Below are 20338 nucleotides of genomic sequence, written 5' to 3'. Positions count from 1 at the left end.
CTGTGCGGTGCCGTGCCCGTGTCTGTGCCGTGCCCGTGCCGTACCCGCCCCCGGGCGCGCCTCCTCGGCGGCGCGGGAGGAGGCGGCGCGGAGCATCGGCGGCGCCCGGGCGGGGATGGCGGCTCCGGGAGCGCTGGAGCCGGCGACCGGCAGCGTGCCGGGCACCAAGGTGGAGCTCACCGTGTCCTGCCGGTGAGCCCGGAACGGGGCGGGGGAGCGGGCGGGTGGTGGCTGGTCTCTGGACAGGAGTGGGTGCGAAACCCACCGGGATGCGCTGCGTGGCTGCTTGCCGCGTCCCGCTACCCGCAGGTCAGCCCCTGGCTCCGGGGGCTGTGGGCTGCGGGTCGTGCTCGCTCTCCGGGTAGCTCTCGGTGCCACGGTGTGTGCCCAGCGCTCCTCTGCCCTGCTGCCACACGTGGGGACAGGTCAGGATGCTGGCACCGGGCACGGCTGCGTGGAGCGACCTGCTGCCCTCAGCCGGAGCAGGGGCGCGGGACGGCCCCGCTCGGGGCGATTTGTGGGACCTGGGTGATGCTGGCGGAGCGCAGGGTGCCGGCGCTGGCTGTGAGCGGCTGCCCGGCTCTGCCCGACTCGGCGAGCCCGGTGCAAAGCAACGGGAGCGGGGCAGCCTTGGCGATGGCGGGACGAGGGCTGCGGGAGAGGGGCTGCTCGGTGCCCTGGCTCCTGATCGGGGTCCGTGGGGCAAGCGGCCGTGGCTGAGCCGATCTGCCAGCGGCTAAATATAGCCGGAGGCACCGCTGCCCGCGCCCGGGGGTCCTGCCCGCAGGGATCGGCACCAGGAGCCTCCTGGGCGGCTCCTGTGGCACAGAGCGCCCTGCCCGGGTGGGCACTTCTAGCACATCCTGCAAACTCTGGGCCGGGCCAGGGGCTGCCCTACCCTCTCCCTGCGGCTGAGCCCCGGCTCCCGCTGCCAGCCCCACGGACAGCAGGCAGAGGGGCTGCAGGGCCAGGGGACCGGGCAGCTCCGGGCAGGGACCGGGGATCGCACCTGGAGACAGTCCAGGGCAGGGGCAGACTTCGGCTTCCCAGCCCCATGGCTCAGCCCTGTGCAGGGTGGGGTCTCTCTCCTGCGCGCTGGGGCCAGGGGAGCTGGCTTAGCCCGCAGTCCCTGGCCGTGCACCCACCCTGTGCTGACACCTCGGGGGTGCGGGAAGTATCCCAGCAGAGCCGGTCGCAGCCCCCGGCACTTTCCGGCGTCACACCGTGCACAGGACGACGATCAATCGCTCTGCCGGTAGCTGTGTCGGGGGGTGCCCTCCGGCTGCCCGGCCCCTGCTCCAAGTGCCTCCTTTCTTCTCACTTCTGCACCCCACCATTAGCCACGCTCCTGCTGCCGGGGCGCGGCGGGCACTCAGCCGGCGCCGGCGGCACCGGGGAAGGTTTCATCCTGTAAATGGGTTCCCTGTCATGTTCAATCATCAGCAGCGCTGGAGACGCTGCTCGCCGCTCACCCCGCTGTCCCACCGAACCTTGCGGTGGGAGCCAGCGTGTCTCCCTGGAGTGCCGGGGCTCTTAAGCCACGGGTGCCAGCACGGCCTTCTGGCATTGTGCTGGCCCATGATCGGGAGGTGGACGTGGGGACCCGTTGCAGGGCCGGGTGGGTGGCACTCAGGGTGGCTCACACCTGGCTCTGTTCCCCAGGAACCTGCTGGACATGGACACCTTCTCCAAGTCTGATCCAGGTGGGTGGCAGGGCTGAGCAGGGTGCATGGCATGGCACAGATACGGCATGGCACAGCAGCCTGGCTCTGCTCCTCTCTCCGCAGTGGTGGTCCTTTTTGTGCAGGGCTCAGGGAGCAGCGAGTGGAAGGAGGTGAGCATGGCCCCTGCTCCTGGCTAATCCCTGGCTGGGTTAAACGGGCCCATATGGCCACCCGTGTCCACGCTAATGATCCTTCCCCGTCCATGCTAATGATCCAGCCCCGCTAGCAGCGCTAATCCCCCACCGGGATTAGTGTCGAGGCAGCTGCGATGGGGAGGGGTCCTGGGGGGGGCCATTCTCACCCCTCTCCCGGCAGTTCGGACGCACTGAGGTGATCGACAACACCCTGAACCCCGACTTTGTCCGCAAGTTCGTCCTCGACTACTACTTTGAGGAGAAGCAAAACCTCCGCTTTGATGTGTGAGTAGAGTGGCCGGGGAAGGGCTTGGCTCCAATCAGGGTGCAATAAAGCACCAAGTCAGTGATAAATAAGGACGATAAATAAGGACAATAAGTAAGGAAAATAAATAAAGATAATAAATAAGGATACAGTGGCGAAAAGCCCAGATGGGTGGGGAAGCTGGGCTGTGTGCCGGCGTACCCCCGCAGTCACCAGCTCAGGGCTCTGCTCTCCCACACCAGCTACAACGTGGACTCCAAGAGCTGCTCTGCCTTAAAGCAGGTGAGGACAGCTTGTGCTGGGAGGGACATGTGGTGGGACACCCCGAGGTTGCGCCCAGTGTGGGTGCTATCCCAGGGGGAACAGGTGCCCCTTCGAAGGTTCTAACCCACTTTCCATCTCTCCATGCCCCGTGGGGACTGGCAGAAGGTAAGTGCTCGTCATGCACCAGCACCTGCTCTGCCCTGGTAACCCAGTCCTCATGGGGATGCGTGGTGGGGCAGGATGGGGCCAGGACACTCTATGGGAGTGGCTTTTGGACGGCAGGATGGATGAAGGGTGGCCCAAGGAGTCCAGGATGGGTCCAGGGCTGTAGACTGGGCCTGGGGGCACAGAATGAGTGCAAGGCACATGGAGTGGGCACCTGGGGTGGTCCTGGGGGTGCACAATGGGTCCTGGGCTGGGAGGTGGCTCTCGGGACACAGTGTGGATTTAGGACACTTGCAGTGGCCCTGAGACAAACTGGTGGCAGGTCCCATGGATGGGTTGGAAGGGTGAGGGGTGAATGTGGGTGGTGAGGGACTGTGACAAAACCCTGTGGGGTCTCACAATGCTGTGTTTGGGGCACAGGACTTCCTGGGGCAGGCATTTGTGGCACTGGGGGAGGTGATTGGGGCCCAGCGGGGACGCCTGGAGAGACCCCTCACGTGAGTCACACCCTATGGTGGGGTGAGGAATGGGTCCCACACTGTCTCCCCACTACCTGCCCCATGAGACCCCTCCCTGAATGTCCTGCACTCTGGGGACTCTGGTCACACTGCCAAGCACCAGCTGTGGGACACAAGCCTCAACCCTGACCCCACCTCTTGCCCCTGGCCTGTCCTCCTTGTCCCCAAGCTGATGAGGTGCCTCTGGCCCCAGGGGGGTCCCAGGAAAACGGTGTGGGACCATCCTGCTGCTGGCTGAGGAGCTGAGCAACTGCCGGGTGAGTGTCCTGGTGAGGAGGGGGCTGCATGGCCACAGCACAGGCAGCTGCTGGTGCTTGGGGTGAGGAGGTGGCTGGCAGTGACAGTCCCTGTCCCCAGGACATCATCACAATGCAGCTGTGTGCCAACAAGCTGGACAAGAAGGACTTCTTTGGAAAATCTGACCCCTTCCTCGTCTTCTACCGCAGCAACGAGGACGGCACGTGAGCACAGGGGCCTGGAAGGGTGGGCAGGGTGCTGGCATCACCAGTAGGTGTGCTCCAACCCTGCCCTGTCCCCGCAGTTTCACCATCTGCCATAAGACAGAGGTGGTGAAGAACACACTCAACCCGGTGTGGCAGCCCTTCACCATCCCTGTGCGTGCCCTCTGCAACGGCGACTATGACAGGTATGGGAACAGGGATAGGGAGAGGGACAGGGGCTGTGGGGCCAGAGCAGGGGATGAGCAGTTCTTTGTGGGCTTTGCCCCATTGCAGCAACAAGCAGCTCAGAATTGGGTCCCAACTGGGCTTTTTTTTCCTCTTTTGCAACCCAAATTGCACAGAATCATCCCTCTCCTTTCCAGAGCCCATGACTCAAATTTCCCACTTCCCTCCCAGCAGAGCCGCAGGCTGGGCAGGGAGGGCAGCTCTGCTGGCAGCTGGCAGGCAGGGTGTTTGCTGTGGGGTGGGCTGAGGGGCTGGGTGTCCCCAGACAAGGGGTCAAAGGGGCTGTGCCTGCCAGGCTGACAGCTCACCCACTGCCCACCTTTGCTTTCAGGACGGTGAAGATAGATGTGTACGACTGGGACCGGGATGGGAGGTGAGGCAGGGGACACGGGGTGCTGCTGCCATTTCCCGGGGTGCTCCTCACCAGGGTGCCTGGCCATGCCTCCATGCCCACCCCGCATTCCCCCCGCAGCCACGACTTCATCGGGGAATTTGCCACAAGCTACCGGGAGCTGTCTCGAGCACAGAGTCAGTTCACAGTGTATGAGGTAGGGCTGTGGGTTGGGAGCGGGGGCGGGGGACAGCCCACGCTGCGATTGACCCGCCCCTGTGCCCGCAGGTGCTGAATCCCCGGAAGAAATGCAAGAAGAAGAAATATGTGAATTCCGGCACCGTGAGTGGGGCGTTCCTGGGGCTCCTTTCTTCGGGGGGCTGGGGCTGCTCCCTCTGCTGCGCCTGCCGGGGTCAATGGGTCTGATCTCCTGTGCCCGCAGGTGACACTGCTCTCCTTCTCGGTCGAGTCCGAGTTCACCTTTGTTGACTACATCCGGGGCGGGTGAGTGGGGGGCCAGGAGCCCCCCGGCTCCTTGAGACCCCCCGTGGGTGAGGGTCTCAGGGCAAGGATGGTGGTGACGGTAAAGGTGCAGCTTGAGGGTGACAAGGGGACAGTGGGGCTGGGGAGGGGGTGCAGGACGGTGGCACTGGGCTGTGGGTGCTGGCTGGGGATGGGGGGGCCTAGACGATGGGTCCAGGTGGGGGAACACCCACACCATGGGGCTGGAAGATGGTATCCCCGTGCCGTGGGGCCGGCAGCCTCCCTCGCTCTCCCCTCCAAGGACACAGCTGAATTTCACCGTCGCCATCGACTTCACGGCCTCCAACGGTGAGTACAGCTGGTGTCTGGGGGGTCACCATCGCTGTGGGGCTGGCCATGGGGTGGGTGCGACAGGCACTGTGTTGCAGGGTTGCCGTCACAGCCCACCTCGCTGCACTACGTGAGCCCCTACCAGCTGAGTGCCTATGCCCTGGCGTTGAAGGCAGTGGGGGAGGTCATCCAGGACTACGACAGTGACAAGCTCTTCCCTGCCTACGGCTTCGGTGCCAAAGTCCCACCCGACGGCAGGATCTCCCACCAGTTCCCCCTGGTACGCCCTCCCTATGGGGCAGGGCTGAGGGTGAACCCAGACCTCCAGCTGTGGGGCAGGGCTGGCTGTGGGGTGCCCACAGCAGCTTGGCGAGAAGGGGAAGCACCCTGGCCACATCCTGCCCTGGAATCCCACAGCCTGGGGGACACCGGGAGCCGTGGTTTCCCTCCAAGAGCCCATCCCTGTCCCCCAGAACAACAATGCAGAGAACCCCAGCTGTTGTGGCATTGAGGGTGTGCTGGAGTCCTACCTCCAGAGCCTGCGCACCGTCCAGCTCTACGGTCCTACCAACTTCGCCCCTGTCATCAACCAGGTGGCAGGGTGAGCACCAGGGGACTCTTCCCTTTGCCATCCCCAAATGTCATCAGTCCCGCAGCAGGGACAGTTGCCCCACACCAGTGGGGTGCTGGAGGGACCCCATCCCTTGTCCCCGTAGGACGGCTGCCCAGGTGACTGACGGCTCACAGTACCACGTCCTCCTCATCATCACTGACGGTGTCATCTCCGACATGCTGCAGACCAAGGAGGCCATTGTCACTGTAAGTGCACTGTTGTTGTGAGTTCACCCCACATTGGGCACTACCCCAGCTGACACCCTGCCTCTGCTCCACAGGCTTCCGCATTGCCCATGTCCATCATCATTGTGGGAGTGGGTCCGGCTGAGTTTGAGGGTGAGTTGGGACTTGGGGAGACCATGGAAGGGGAATGGAAGCATGTCCCTTCCTCCGGGACCCCAAAGGCATCCAAAGGGATGGTGTTGGCATCCAAAGGGATGGTGTTTCCATCCCCGGTGTTCACCTCACCGAGGCTCGGTGACACGAGCTGTCACCCTCAGCCATGGAGGAGCTGGACGGTGATGAGGTGCGGTTGTCTTCCCGTGGGCGGTTCGCTGAGAGGGACATTGTACAGGTAACACTGGCATTGAGCCCAGCCCCCCATGGGCAAGAGATGCTCAGCCCCCCTCACTCATCCCCCACAGCAACAGGGTTGTTTCCAACTGGGCTGCAACCTTCTTGCCCTCAAAGTTTGTGCCATTTCGGGATTACGTGGATGACTCGGGCAACCAGGTGCTGAGCATGGCCCGCCTGGCCAAGGATGTGCTGGCTGAGATCCCTGAGCAGCTGCTCTCCTACATGAAGACCCGTGACATCAAACCCCGCCGGGCAGACCCTGAGTAGCTCCTCCAAGAGCTGTGGGATAAGCTGGTGGGGCAAGGATGTGTCATCTTTCCTGTGCCAGTGGCCAGGGCTTAGCCATGGAGATGTGGCCCCACAGGGCAGATAATCAGCTGCTACAGTTGGTGAAAACAGTTGGTGAAAACGGGGCTGTGACCCTCTTCTGGCAGCAAGACCACAGGGCTGGATGTCCGTGGCTGCCCTGATGTCCAGCAGCACGGTGGGGTTGGCTCGGACCGCGCAGTCCCATCCCTCAGGCAGGGCCAGCGCCTGGGGCCGGGCAGTTGGGGGGCCACAGTGCGTGTGTGTGTGTCCCAGGAGGGCAGCCTGGCGCCTGTCCCAGGGCAAGGCTGACCCTGGGTGCCTGCCGGGGGTCACAACCCTGCTGCTCGTTGGGGCACCCTGTTCCTGCCTGCACCCCATTCCTGCCTGCACCCCTCTCTTGCCTGCGTCCCCACTCCCGCGGCCTGACCCGGCCTGCCCCATGGCCCGCCCCGCAGCCCGGGGTCCCGCAGCCGGGGGGTGCCGGGGCGGAGGGCAGGCGGGTCTGTACCGCATTACCGACTGTAAATAAACTGCTCAACCGGGTCTGCTGCCGTGCTGGGGCGAAGGGACCGGGGGCACCGAGGGGGCCGGAGGGATCGGGGGTACTCGGTGGTACCGAGGAGGCCGGAGGGACCGGGGGACCGAGGGGCCGGAGGACTCAGGGGAACCAGGGGGAGCGGGGAGACTGAAAGGGACCGAGAGGACCGGAGGGGTGCGGGGGGTCAGGGGAGGCCGGTCCGGGGCGGGGCCGGGTGGCGACGGGGTCTGTGATTCGCGGCGGCAGATTCGCCACCGCCGGCGCAGCGCGGCCCAGCCCGGCCCCGCCGCCCCCACGTGGCCTCCCCACCGCGCTGCCGCCGCCGCCGTCCCCTCTGTCCTCTCGGCCGCCGCCGCCGCCGCCGCCCGGCCGTGCCGTGGCGAAAGTGCGGTTGCTAGGGACGGCGCGGCGCTTTACCCAGCGGCCGCCCCGCGCCAGGCGCCGCCGCAGCTCCATTGTTGGGGCCGGCCCGGGCCCGCCGCCGCCGCCGCTGCCGCCGCCCATGGAGCCGCCCGCCCGCTGAGCGCGGCCCCGCGCCGGGAGCGCCGCCGCAGGCAGGGAGCGGGCAGGGGGGAGCCAGGGCAGGGCGGCCGGGGCCCGGGTAGGGGGCGGCGGGGCGGGGGCCCGGCCCGGCCCGGCCCGGCCTCGGCCCCCCGCGGCCCCGCCATGGGCGTAGACTTCGACGTGAAGACCTTCTGCCACAACCTGCGGGCCACCAAGCCGCCCTACGAGTGCCCGGTGGGCACCTGCCGCAAGATCTACAAGAGCTACAGCGGGATCGAGTACCACCTCTACCACTATGACCACGACAACCCGCCCCCGCCCCAGCACACCCCCCTGCGCAAGCACAAGAAGAAGGGGCGCCAGGCCCGCTCCGCCAACAAGCAGTCGCCCAGTCCCTCCGAGACCTCCCAGTCGCCCGGCCGAGAGGTGATGACCTACGCCCAGGCCCAGCGCATGGTGGAGGTGGACCTGCACGGCCGCGTCCACCGCATCAGCATCTTCGATAACCTCGACGTGGTGTCCGAGGACGAGGACGTTCCCGAGGAGGTGCCTGAGAACGGGAGCAATAAGGAGAACACAGAGACGCAGAGCGTCCCTCCCAAATCTGGCAAGCACAAGAACAAGGAGAAGCGCAAGGACTCCAACCACCATCACCACAATGCCTCGGCCAGCACCACCCCCAAGCTGCCCGAGGTGGTGTACCGAGAGCTGGAGCAGGACACCCCCGATGCCCCACCTCGTCCCACCTCATACTACAGGTATTGCCCGTGGCTGGGGTGTGAGGAGGCTCCCAGGCTTGTGCCCGGGGTCTGGAGGTGGAATTGGTCTGGCTCTGTGCAGGCGGCTTGCCCATGGCCTCTGATGGCCTATCCCAGGTCCCGTGGAGCTCGCTGTCCCATGGCTTCAGGCTCTTGGGGCTCTGCCTGGCATCACCTCCCAGTTCTGAGGGATCTGTGTGTCTACACAGAGCTCTCAGTTGCTGCTTAAGTCACTACCAGCAGTTTGATTGCTGTGGTCTTTCCTTGCTGGAACAGCATGTACAGTCATAACAAAACCCAAATGTGTCCTTTTGCCTCCTATTCTGCTCTTTGGAGATATGCTGGGAGAGCTCCAGAGCCCCTCAGCACCAAAGTGTACCTGTAGGTCTGTTTGTGGGCTTAATTCTTAATTTTCGTCCTACGGTTTTCTGTGAGAGGTTTGGTCAGTACAGTTGCCCAAGGTAATACCTCAAGCAGGCGCTAACACAGCCCCCCTCTCCAGAATTAACAAAACGTGGTGCGTCCTTGCCTGGTTATCGTGTCTTGGTCATGAGGCTGCTGTCTCCAGAGAACTGGCACCTTCTGGGTGGCTTGTGCAGGCCCCTGCCTTGCGCTGACGAGTCTCCAAGGCCTGACCTTGCTCCTTAGACCAGTGTTATTTTGTCTGCAAGGTGCCGCTGTGCCGCTGCGGTGCTCAGGGTGCAGCAGCACTTCTGCACATTCCTGCCTTGTCCTTGTTTCTTTATTTTGACTTATGGCTTGGCTGGAGTGTTAAAATGTTCCCTCAGCCACAGCCAAACCCCGGAGTTGGGCTTCAGCAGCTCCAGCTGTGCCGAACATGCCCTCACTCTCCCATGCTGTCCTTCCAGGTACATCGAGAAGTCGGCAGAGGAGCTGGACGAGGAGGTGGAATATGACATGGATGAGGAGGATTACATCTGGCTGGACATCATGAATGAGCGGCGGAAGAATGAAGGAGTGAGTCCTATTCCCCAGGAGATCTTTGAGTACCTGATGGACCGACTGGAAAAGGAGTCATACTTCGAGAGCCACAACAAGGGGGACCCGAACGCCTTGGTGGACGAGGACGCCGTCTGCTGCATCTGCAACGATGGGGAGTGTCAGAACAGCAACGTCATCCTCTTCTGCGACATGTGCAACCTGGCTGTGCACCAGGAGTGCTACGGGGTGCCCTACATCCCCGAGGGACAGTGGCTCTGCAGACGGTGCCTGCAGTCACCCTCGCGCGCTGTGGACTGCGCCCTCTGCCCAAACAAGGGGGGGGCTTTCAAGCAGACAGACGATGGGCGCTGGGCACACGTGGTCTGTGCCCTCTGGATCCCGGAGGTGTGTTTTGCCAACACCGTCTTCCTGGAGCCCATTGACAGCATCGAGCACATCCCGCCTGCACGCTGGAAGCTGACCTGTTACATTTGCAAGCAGCGCGGCTCCGGGGCTTGCATCCAGTGTCACAAAGCCAACTGCTACACTGCCTTCCACGTCACCTGCGCCCAGCAGGCCGGGCTGTACATGAAGATGGAGCCCGTCCGGGAGACAGGTGCCAATGGTACCTCCTTCAGCGTGCGCAAAACCGCCTACTGCGACATCCACACACCGCCGGGCTCTGTGCGCAGGCTTCCCGCCCTCTCCCACAGTGAGGGGGAAGAGGAGGAGGAGGAGGAGGAAGAGGAGGGAAAGGGCTGGAGCTCTGAGAAAGTCAAAAAAGCCAAGGCCAAGTCTAGGATCAAGATGAAGAAGGCACGGAAGATTCTGGCAGAGAAACGGGCTGCAGCGCCCGTGGTTTCCGTGCCCTGCATCCCCCCTCACAGGTACGACCCACCGCCCTCCTTGGACTGAGGAGAGATTTCTCCTTTTCTCCCTGCCTCCTGTCCTGCTTTCCATGTAGACATTACCCTGTTCCTCTCCTTAGCTTTTTGCACAGGTGTTTCTCACTTCATTGTTGCAGAGGGCTGTGGTGGTTTCCTCTGGGAGTCCTGCAGAGAGGCAGGGCTGTGCGATGTGCTACCCCACAAAGGTGTCTGGGCCCTTGGTGGGGCAGGAAATAGCTGCTATTAGTTTAACAGCAGAGAGTGAAGTTGGCCAGATGTGTCAGGAAGCAGCTGGAGGTTCCCAGCACTCCTTTCCTGTTGTGCTGACCTCAGGCACTGGAGTAAATCAGGCAGCGAGGAGGGGACTGCTCTCCTTTCTGCTGAAGTCCGTTTTCTCCTGAGGCTGTGCCAGGCAAATGACAGAAGTGCGGGAGCAACTCAGGCCTGGGAAACGGGCTAATCTCAGGGGTTGTTTTGGCTCTGGAGCGGAGAGGTCTGGGATTGGGATCCCCGTGCCCTGCTGAGCACAGTTCATACATCCCAGCAGCCGTGTACCCCTTGCTGGGCTTCCTTAGTGTTTTGTGCCAGGTGCAGCAACAGCTGTGTCTACTCGGGGCTGCCTGTTGGAGCAGGGCTGTGCAGCTGTGGATGCTGAAAGCTTCTGCACGGCTGCCTGCGAGGAGGGGTGGCTGGAGAGCACCAGGACTCCTGCCTGCCAAGGGGCACAGTGGTCCCGAGGCTGGCTCCACAGCACAGGAGCTGTTGGAAAGGTACTTGAAGCCTTGCCAGGGGTTGTGTTTCTGTCACATCACAACTCTGTGGGCTCACAGGGGTGCAAACACCCTGTTGTTACAAGTATAACTGCTGTGTGTCTTGCTCTGGTTGGATTGTTGGGCTCGCATACAAATCCTGAAACAAGAGCATTTAAGAGCCTTGCCAGAATTTGTCAGTGTAGTTTATAACTCTGAGTGTCCTCAGCAGCATGTAAAAACACGTCAGGGCATCTTAGGGTGTTTTTGGATCTCATTGTCACCCTGCAGCAGGCATCACACGGTTGAAGTGCAGGTTTGGCACAGAAGTGTTTGTCATCATGGTAGTTGAACCGCCTCCTGAGCTGCTGGAAAATCCTCCTCCCCATGGTGGGAGCTGAGCCACCCCCTGAGCTGCTGAGCTCTCCTCCTCCCTGCAGGACACCATCCAGCCCTCGGATCCTCAAGACTATCTCCTCTGCAGTCAGCGGGGAGCACATGTGGGCTGTGTTCTCTGGGCAATGTTCTGGTGACCTGAGGAGGCAGGTCTCTGCCACAAGGCTGCTGGCTTTTCGCCACGGTCTGTTTGTGTCCCAGCCTTATGTTTTTGCTCACTCGGGGCTTGCTCCATAGCCAGGGTCTCTTTTCCTACTTGTGGACACATTGGCAGGCAGTTTGTAGACTCTTGCTGCTATCGAGCTCACAGTGAAACCCACACTGAGCTAGAAGCTGTTAACCTCTCCCCAGGCCTTCCTGTTGGGATTAATTATTCTTCAAGGGCTGTTGCCAGAATGCCAGATGTCTTCCTGTGGGAGCTGTGCTTGGCTGGTGATGGCACATGAGGCTGCCATCCCCAGCCTCTTCACCTGAGGCTGATGTAGGTCGGATCATCCCATGGGAAGAGCTGTCCCTGTGAGACAGGGAGATGCTGGGGGTTTGTCCCTTCGGCTCCGTGCTAGCAGGGCGTCTCTGTCTGACTTTGCTGAATGAGGTTGTCCCAGCCCCTCCAGACTTTCTGCTGTTGTGGGGAGTAAGAAATCCCTTTTGTGGTGTTTTGGGCTGTTTAGGGTAGTCTTGGATGGGAGCTCTGTTGTGTTCATGCCGCCTGCTTCCTCCTCATGCTTTGCCAGGCTTGAGTTTCTCTGGTTACATTTGGCCAGGCCCTTTGTCATGGGTAGCAACCCTCAGACAGATAAATAATGGTTTTGGGGTAGCACCGTAACACTTGCAGTCTCAGGGACTGTGGGAGCTGTTAAAGGTTCCAGCCCCTGATTTGGCTGTGTTGTAGCCTGACCTGGCTCAGCCTGCCTTAGGCTTTCCCCAAAAGTTGACAGGAGGTAGAAAGGAAAAGTCTGTTATGGAGAGGCAAGGCTGGATGTTTCCTGGCATCCTCTCTTGTGTTTACTCTGTGTGACTTGGTGTCACAGAAATTCCTGCCATGGGAAAGGGTGTTCTCTTTCTGAGGAGCTTCTTAGTTGCTCTCAGCAGCTGCTTCTCAGCAGCTGCTCTTAGCTGCCCCCAGCCAGGGCTTCTCCTGTAGCATCCAGGCTTGCCGTGTTGATGGGCTCTGTGGTTCCTCTCCTTTCCTCAGACTCAGTAAGATTACAAACCGTTTAACCATCCAGAGGAAGAGCCAGTTCATGCAGAGGCTGCACAGCTACTGGACCCTAAAGAGACAGTCCCGCAATGGTGTCCCCCTGCTCCGCCGCCTTCAGACGCACTTGCAGTCACAGAGGAACTGCGACCAGGTAAGGGCTGCTTGTTTTGGGGCTTGTGGGGCTGCAGGGAACCCTGGCTGTGCGTGTGCTTCCTTCACCTTCGGAGCTGTGGGCTCGGAGCCTTTGCTGCATGTGGTGCCTGCAGGTGCAGAAGGGGGGTCAGGGGTGTTGAGCTCTCAGATGAGGAAAGGGCAGCCCCAGCTGCTTTTGCTGCTTCACCTTCTCCTCCGCTCTCAGCATTCAGAGAATTGCCAGACAGTGAGGCCGCTGGCAGCCTGCCACGGGGAGGGAATCCTGCGCTCTCCGGCTGCCACGCAGAAGGTAGCTCCTTTCTCGTGCCTGCATTTGGCCGGTGGCAATGGCAGACCTGTCAGAAATGGCTCTAGTATGAGGCTGCTGTGTCAGCCAGCATTGAGAGAGATGGCTGGGGATCTCAAAAGCAGTCTGTAAGGAACCAAGGCTTCACTCACAGTTTCTGATACCACTCCAGGAGCATTCCCTCTGGGTGCTGCTTCCAGCCCAGTGTCTGCCTCAGCCCACAGTCAGCAATTCACAGATGTGAAGTCTCTGGTGCCAGAGAGGAAGATTTTTCTTCTGGCTCCCCTTCTGAGCTCTAAATCTTTCTTTCTGAGCCCTTTGATGACTGTGACTGGGCAGGGGTTTCTCCTGCCTTTGGCCCCTCTCTTTTTTTTTTTCTGGAGAAGAGTTGAGACTGCTTCTGCTCATCTTTGGCTACAGGAAGATAAAAATTTGTTGTTTATTTGGTGCTCCAGAAGTATAATCAAACAGAGCTGTGTTCCTTTTTTGCCCTATTGCACTTTGCTGGATCTCTGAGCAGCAGCACAGATCTCTTGGGCAGCTGCAGGCAGTCGGTCATGTTAGGAAGAGTATTTCCAGAGGCTCGGGGTGTGGCTTTTTGGCATCCTAAGGGCTGTGGTGACCAAGGGGCAGGTATTTAGCTCTGGTGAGACTGTTCCTGAGTCACTTGCCTAGGTTACAGCAAGGGAACCGGGACCTCTGCTGAACCAACAGGGTCAGGCTGGTTCCCTTTGCCATGGAAGATCCCCAACACATGGTCAGGAAGGTGGAGATGGGAGCACATCTCTTATCAGCTCATGGTCTCTGATGTTCCTGCAGAGAGACACTGAGGATAAGAACTGGGCCCTGAAGGAGCAGCTGAAGTCATGGCAGCGCCTCCGCCATGACCTCGAGCGCGCGCGCTTGCTGGTGGAGCTGATACGCAAGCGGGAGAAGCTCAAGAGAGAGACGGTAACGATTGTTTGCCCCTCCTTGGGGAGCCGTTGGGGTGGGCGTGAGTAGGGGCTCCTTAGAGTGCTGTAGGTGTGTGCCAGGGTCCCCTCGCCCGTGCTGTGCCCTGTCCCAGCGGCTCTGAGCAAAGGTGGCTGCTCTGCAAGGTGCAGGTGGGACACGCAGGTGCTGGAGCTGGTGTTACACCTCCAATCCCCAGAGATGGGGGTGAGGGGCAGTCCCTGCCCCGCAGTGAGAAGAGTAGAGGGGTTGCTGTCCTGCAGGGCTGCACCGCTGCTCCCTGGGGACAGTTCCCTCTGTCTGGGTGGGGGCAGGGGCTCAGCCCCGCTCTGTTCCTCTGTTTCAGATCAAAGTCCAGCAGGTGGCACTGGAAATGCAGCTGACCCCCTTCCTCATCCTCCTCCGCAAGACGCTTGAGCAGCTGCAGGAGAAAGACACAGGCAACATCTTCAGCGAGCCGGTCCCTCTGTCTGAGGTAACAGAAATCTACGAAGTAAGAACCCTCTCCCCCAGATTTCTGCTTCACTCAAACTTGTCCCTTGCTCGTGCCAAGGGCTGCCCAGGGTGTGCTCTGGTCCAGAAGCTCCCTGAGCAGCTTGGTGCTGGCTCACACATCCTAGCACCCTTCACTCACCCGAGGGGGGTGTACAGCAATGCTCCTCCTGGGTGAGCCAAATGCAGAACAGCCGAGCTGGTGCTGGCTGGGAGCACAGCACTTGGCTCTTCCTCTGTGTGTGTTACTGGTGACACCCTGGGATCTGTGAGCAGTTGGGGATTCCCACTGGGAAAGGCAAAATGCCAGCCCTTGTCAGTTGGCATGCTCTTACCTGTCCTCTTGTGAAGGCCTCTGCCAGGTGACTGACTCAGCACAGGGATGGGTTTTACCCCCAAACTGTCACTGCTGTGGGCAGGGGAGATGATTCCTGAGATTCATCAAGTTCCAGCCTGGGGACATAGGAAGGGCCATGCTGGCTCTGCACAGCACCAGCAGCGGGTCAGCACAGAGGCGTCTCAGCAGAACAGGGAGGAAGGCTGTGTCCCACCTGCAGCCAGTGCTGCCACCTGGACGGCTCTGTTTTTCCTGTCTGCACTCACCCTCACTCCCAGGGGCTGCGCTTACAGCTCTGTCCCCACGGAACACCACGTAGCATACTGGATCCCAGCTGCCTGCAGGCAGGAGGAGAGGACAAGGTGCTGCCATCTGTGCTGGACCTGTAAAAACACTTCAGAGTATGTATCCACAGGTTGAGACAGCACATGGGCTCCCTAATCCGGAGGCGTTACTGTTCCTCAAGCTGCAAAAGCAGATGGCATTCCCCGATGTGCATTTGAGCAGAGCACAGGAAGCGATACCTGATTCCTCTAACAACTGTTTTCTTGGAGCAGGTACTGCTAACTGTCTCCTGGGCCTTTAGCTCTGGCTCTCTCCTCATGCAGGTCCCAGACTACCTGGATCACATCAAGAAGCCGATGGATTTTCAGACAATGAAACAAAACCTGGAAGCCTATCGTTATCTGAATTTCGATGACTTTGAGGAGGATTTCAACCTGATCATCAACAACTGTTTGAAATACAATGCCAAAGACACAATCTTCTACCGGGCAGCCATCCGTCTGCGGGAGCAGGGAGGCGCCGTGCTCCGGCAGGCTCGCCGGCAGGCCGAGAAGATGGGCATTGACTTCGAGACAGGCATGCACTTCCCCCACTGCGTAACGGTGGAAGAGGCTCAGATCCAAGACATTGAGGATGGTGGGTACTTGTCCCCTGTCCCAGGGTACGAGGGCTACTCAGAGGTAAAGCCGGGGCAGAGTCAGGGCACCCGAGAGTCTGTTTAGCTGCCTCCCATGGGAAGTTCAGTTGGATGCTGGGCTGTGTGTCCCCACTTCCTGGAGAGATGGGGACTTTGCTAGCCAGGTACCTCTTGGCTCTCTTAGTTGGTTCTAGGCAATAGTTTGTCTGTGTGTCCTGCCAGTCCCTTGGTCCCTTGTCCTCCTGTTGGTCAGAGCAGGAGTCTGCCCAGGATGTGGCCTCTCTGGCCCATGTCAGGGTACAGTCACTCGCCCCATCCCCAGCACTGGTTGTGAGCTGCTGAGGCTCTTGCTGTGCTGCCTGGCTAGAAGGACGAACTCCCCCTGCTCAGAGCTGTGTATTCCCCCTCCCTTCCCAGCTGTGGGCTTTGCTGGCTGCCACACTGCTCCAGATACCCCATACTCTGTGGTTGTAGTCCTGCTTGTCTCTGGGCATTGGGGAGCACTGCCAAGAACATATTGTCAGAGAAGGGTCCTTTTAGGGTACCCGTGTCCCTGCTTCAGCACAAGACAGGCTCAGACAGGGGAACTTCCCTGCTCTGTAATGCTTCAGGATCCTTTTGACTTCTGTTTTTTCCTGTTACAGTTCCCTTTTTTTTTTTCCTGTTGTGTCCTTTCTCCAGCCAATGAGAACCCTGGTGTCCTCCATACTGCTGATCAGCCTGCTTTCCCCAGTGGTCCCAACTAGCTGGTTTTCCCCCTCTCAGGTCTTCTAGGGTATCTTCCCTAAAGGATTCACAGGTGTTTGGTGCCATGTCAGCTACTTCCCTTCTGCAGGGAACCTGGATTGCCCAATGCCCTTTCATGTAGAGGAGTTCCAATGAGTTCCTGATTTCTTTCATCCATCTGCTCCTCTCTGTTCCCCCAGAAGATGTGCGGCTGCTGCTCTCGGAGAATCAGAAGCACCTGCCTTTGGAGGAGCAGCTGAAGATCCTGCTGGAGCGGCTGGATGAGGTCAACGCGGGCAAGCAGAGCATAGGACGGTCCCGGCGGGCCAAGATGATCAAGAAGGAGATCACAGTCCTCCGGCGGAAGCTCGCGCACCCGCGGGACCTGGGCCGGGACGGGCTGGAGCGGCACAGCTCCTCTGCCAGGGGAGTCATGCAGTCCCACAACCCCTGTGAGAAGGACCTGCAGACAGACAGTGCTGCAGAGGAGAGCAGCAGCCAGGAGACTGGCAAAGGTAATGCTCCTTCCAAAACACTGCCAGTTTGGAGAGCGGTGGAGAGCTGCCTCTGGACTGGCTTGGCTGGGGAGCAGCTGCCCTGCCAGGTGCATCCTGAGGCTGGAGGGCTGTGTGGGCAGCTCCCCACACACACCTCACTCTTCACTTCTCTGTGTGAGTGGGGCAGGTGGCCTCTTGCGGGATGGTCCCTTATCTCCCATTCCCATGCAGGGATTCCTCATTTCCTGTAATCTCTCCCAAAGATGTGGGTACAGAGTATGATGTCATGCCTCCCCAGGCTCCCTCCCAGTCTGCCCCTCTGAGGATGGCACACACTGAGTAGTTCGTAGTGAGCCATGCCAGCCAAGCAGGGGGGATTGGCAGCTGAAGGAGACCACATTCAGTGTCTGGAACAGCTGCAGCCTAGTGTGTGTTTGCCCCTGGGGAGGGTTGGCAGATTGCTGGTGTTCACAGCACAGTCAGTGCTCACCTGGTGAGCTTGTCTCCTGGTCAATCAAGGAACTGGATGTTGTCCCAGAGACTGAGAGTTCCAGCTGTGTGATGTGCGGCATGAGATGGATTTTTTCGTCCTGCCAGGCCCTGCCAGCTCAGCCATGCTGTGGGGTTCTCTAGGGGCATTATGGAGCAGACTGACTTCAGCGTCCCTTCCTGCCTGGGGGCACGAGAGGGAGTTGCAATGGTACTGACTGCCGAGCTCCAAATGCTCTCTCGGGTTGGGATTCAAACACAGGCCAGCTACCAGCTCCCTGGACAGAGATGCTGAGCTGGGGTCTGTGGGGACACAGAAAAAGCTCCAGGCAGAGCTGCCAGGTGTCACTAGGGGTTTGTCACTTCTGCATCCCAGTCCTGTCCACTAATCACCAGGAAAAGCAGGCTCTTCTGCAAGCAGGGACCTTTGTCTTTCAGGCCCTTCTTTGATGTCCCTGTCTAGCTTTTACTGTCAGCAGATTGGAAAGTTTGACCCTGAAGTTGCAGGTGTGGCAGCACTCGGGATGGAGGATCTTCCAAGATAATGTTCTCAAGAAATGAAGCTGTTTCTTGACACCACTGCCACGCAGTTCCTGCCAGTAGGGCTGCAGCTGACACCTTCTTCCTCTTCCAGGTCTGGGTCCCAATTCTTCTTCCACCCCAGCACATGAAGTTGGCAGGAGGACCTCAGTGCTCTTCTCCAAGAAGAACCCTAAAACTGCAGGGCCCCCAAAACGTCCGGGACGTCCTCCAAAGAATCGAGACAGCCAGATCACTCCTGGGCACGGGAACAGCCCCATTGGGCCCCCCCAGCTCCCAATAATGGGGTCCTCCCAGCGGCAGAGGAAGCGAGGGCGGAGCCCACGGCCCAGCTCCAGCTCAGACAGTGACAGTGACAAGTCTGCGGAGGACGCTCCCATGGGTGGGTGCAGCCGGGCAGCCGTGGCCCCACTGGCAGCGTGTGGCAGGGGCTGGCGCAGTGGTAACGCTCTTCTCATGGGGTGTTTTTCAGACTTACCAGCCAACGGTTTCAGCAGCGGGAACCAGCCTGTGAAGAAAAGCTTCCTGGTGTACCGCAACGACTGCAATCTTCCTCGGAGCAGCTCCGACTCAGAGTCCAGCAGCAGCAGCAGCAGCAGCGCTGCCTCAGACCGCACCAGGTACTGTCCCTGGCCCAGCTCTGGAGACACTGGTGCTGCTCGGGGTGTCAGTCGGTGGCTCTTGGCCTCGAGTTGCCAGACGAGGAGCCCATTTCATGGTCTCTGTCTCTTTCACCCTCCTGCTGCTCCCAGCTAATCCCTAGAATTCTGCAGGGTTTGTACCTTTTTAAATGTAAAACCTAAAGGTGTGATTGTGCACCAAAGGGCTAGCAAGGAGCATGAACTGGAGAATTCCCTCTTGGCACAGCAGCTGCTCTGTCACTGCCCTTCCAGCTGCCAGCACCATCAGGTTCCTGCCTGTGCCTCTAATTCTGATCAGTGAACATCTGGGTCCTCCTGCATGAAACTGGGTGGAGGTCTGGCTGGCACCCTGGCAGAAGCACTATCCCACCTTTCTGCCTTGTACCCCTGCCAAGTCCTTCCCAGTGCCGAGGCCAGCAGCTGGAGCCCACAAGCCCTGGTGTCCCACCAGGCTGGCCCTCCCAGAAGCAATTTCTGAAAGCTTAACATGACTCCTACTGATGGCTCTGCTCCCTGTCTCCGCAGCACAACACCCTCCAAGCAGGGCAGAGGGAAACCTTCCTTCTCCCGAGTGAACTTCCCGGAAGACAGCAGTGAGGACACGTCGGGGACGGAGAATGAGTCCTACTCTGTGGGCACTGGACGAGGCGTGGGACACGGCAGTAAGTACTGTGGCTGTGCAGACACACGTCTGGCTGGCACCATCACCTGGGGGGACGCAGCTGATCACTCTCTCCCCTCTCCTCTGGCACAGTGGTGCGCAAGGGCATGGGGCGCGGCACGGGGTGGCTCTCTGAGGATGAAGATTCCTCCCTGGACGCCCTGGATCTGGTGTGGGCCAAGTGCCGGGGGTACCCCTCCTACCCAGCACTGGTGAGTACCTGCCCATCATCGGGGCCTCCAAAATTCATGTCCCCTTCCTGCAGACTGGCTCTTGGGGTCCCCGTTCCCTTCTCAGCCTTCCCCTGCTCTTTTGGCAGATCATTGATCCCAAGATGCCACGGGAAGGCATGTTCCACCACGGTGTCCCCATCCCCGTGCCCCCCTTGGAGGTGCTGAAGCTGGGGGAGCAGATGACTCAGGAAGCACGCGAGCACCTCTACCTTGTCCTCTTCTTTGACAACAAGCGCACTTGGTAAGGCCGGGGCGCCGGGGGCTTTGGGGGGGGTGTCCAGAGACGATTGTAACCCTCAAACGAGGTGGCCCCCTGCTCCCCGCAGGCAGTGGTTGCCCCGGACGAAGCTGGTGCCTCTGGGGGTGAACCAGGACCTGGACAAGGAGAAGATGCTGGAGGGCCGCAAGTCCAACATCCGCAAGTCGGTGCAGATCGCCTACCACCGCGCCATGCAGCACCGCAACAAGGTGCAGGGCGAGCAGAGCAGTGACTCCAGCGAGAGCGACTGAGCCGGCTCCACCGGCCGCTCCCCCGCCGAATCTCAGGGCAAACGGGGCTCGGGGACCCCCGTGCAGCTGGCCTGCACCCACTGGGGGATAGGGAACTGGGAGGGGTGGGGCCGGCCCCCCCACGCCCTCCCCACTCTCCCATTCCCGGTGCCCGCTCCCTCCAGCCTGCCGCTCCTCGGGATGCTGTTCCGGCCGCCGCCGTGCCCCAGGGCGGCCCCCGCGCCCCCAACCCCCCGTGCTGCCCCCAACCCCTGGGCCCAGCCCCCCCGGCCGGCCCCGCGCTTGGACGTTGTTTGTATTTATTTTGAAGGAAGAAAAATCTATTGATTCTTAGAAAATAAACCTCCGCTGCGGAGCCGCGGCCGCTGCGGGCGGGGCGGGAGCGGGGGGGACACGTGTGGCACCGCCGGCCGCGCTTCCGTCGGCGGGCGGAAACCGGGGCGGGGAGCGGCGGGAGCTCCGCCCGCGCGGGGTTTGTCTGTGCTGGGAAGCGGCGGGGCAGCTGCGGGGCCGGGGGCGCGGGCC

General features: G+C 60.7%; 2 protein-coding genes across 4 annotated transcripts; both read left to right on the top strand.

Moving 5' to 3' along the window:
• The first annotated feature begins 62 nt into the window (after positions 1 to 62).
• On the top strand, positions 63 to 6943 carry CPNE9 (copine family member 9). Its single transcript, XM_032698899.1, has 21 exons — positions 63 to 192; positions 1663 to 1703; positions 1788 to 1834; positions 2040 to 2143; positions 2366 to 2405; positions 2550 to 2552; positions 2973 to 3049; positions 3264 to 3327; positions 3428 to 3531; positions 3612 to 3716; positions 4088 to 4129; positions 4229 to 4304; positions 4376 to 4429; positions 4530 to 4591; positions 4872 to 4918; positions 4999 to 5180; positions 5374 to 5501; positions 5617 to 5719; positions 5794 to 5851; positions 6016 to 6089; positions 6206 to 6943. Exons 1-21 carry the CDS (start codon positions 116 to 118, stop codon positions 6356 to 6358), a joined length of 1641 nt encoding a protein of 546 aa, XP_032554790.1. The 5' UTR covers positions 63 to 115; the 3' UTR covers positions 6359 to 6943.
• Positions 6944 to 7567: 624 nt separating this feature from the next.
• Positions 7568 to 20155, top strand: BRPF1 (bromodomain and PHD finger containing 1). Of its 3 annotated transcripts, none has more exons than XM_032698862.1 (13): positions 7568 to 8200; positions 9070 to 10029; positions 12370 to 12526; positions 13634 to 13765; positions 14112 to 14240; positions 15203 to 15515; positions 16443 to 16757; positions 17863 to 18150; positions 18241 to 18388; positions 18935 to 19071; positions 19164 to 19282; positions 19390 to 19544; positions 19609 to 20155. In XM_032698862.1, exons 1-13 carry the CDS (start codon positions 7605 to 7607, stop codon positions 19811 to 19813), a joined length of 3654 nt encoding a protein of 1217 aa, XP_032554753.1. In that variant the 5' UTR covers positions 7568 to 7604; the 3' UTR covers positions 19814 to 20155. The 3 variants fall into 3 exon arrangements, with proteins under 3 accessions (XP_032554753.1, XP_032554755.1, XP_032554754.1); XM_032698864.1 differs by having other exon boundaries at positions 7569 to 8200; positions 16446 to 16757; positions 19630 to 20155; XM_032698863.1 differs by having other exon boundaries at positions 7570 to 8200; positions 19630 to 20155.
• The last annotated feature ends 183 nt before the right edge of the window (positions 20156 to 20338 follow it).

Source organism: Chiroxiphia lanceolata, chromosome 11 (assembly GCF_009829145.1).
Source record: "Chiroxiphia lanceolata isolate bChiLan1 chromosome 11, bChiLan1.pri, whole genome shotgun sequence".
NCBI lineage: Eukaryota > Metazoa > Chordata > Aves > Passeriformes > Pipridae > Chiroxiphia > Chiroxiphia lanceolata.
This window is presented reverse-complemented; position numbering and strand designations above follow the sequence as displayed.

Excerpts from the sequence above, each read along its gene's own strand:
- CPNE9 (XM_032698899.1), top strand. The coding sequence starts at position 116 with ATGGCGGCTCCGGGAGCGCTGGAGCCGGCGACCGGCAGCGTGCCGGGC. Across the intron at positions 1,704-1,787 it reads CTTCTCCAAGTCTGATCCAG|TGGTGGTCCTTTTTGTGCAG; the intron begins GTGGGTGGCAGG and ends CTCTCTCCGCAG. Across the intron at positions 2,144-2,365 it reads CAAAACCTCCGCTTTGATGT|CTACAACGTGGACTCCAAGA; the intron begins GTGAGTAGAGTG and ends CTCCCACACCAG.
- BRPF1 (XM_032698862.1), top strand. The coding sequence starts at position 7,605 with ATGGGCGTAGACTTCGACGTGAAGACCTTCTGCCACAACCTGCGGGCC. Across the intron at positions 10,030-12,369 it reads CCCTGCATCCCCCCTCACAG|ACTCAGTAAGATTACAAACC; the intron begins GTACGACCCACC and ends TCCTTTCCTCAG. Across the intron at positions 19,545-19,608 it reads TTTGACAACAAGCGCACTTG|GTGGCCCCCTGCTCCCCGCA; the intron begins GTAAGGCCGGGG and ends CCCTCAAACGAG.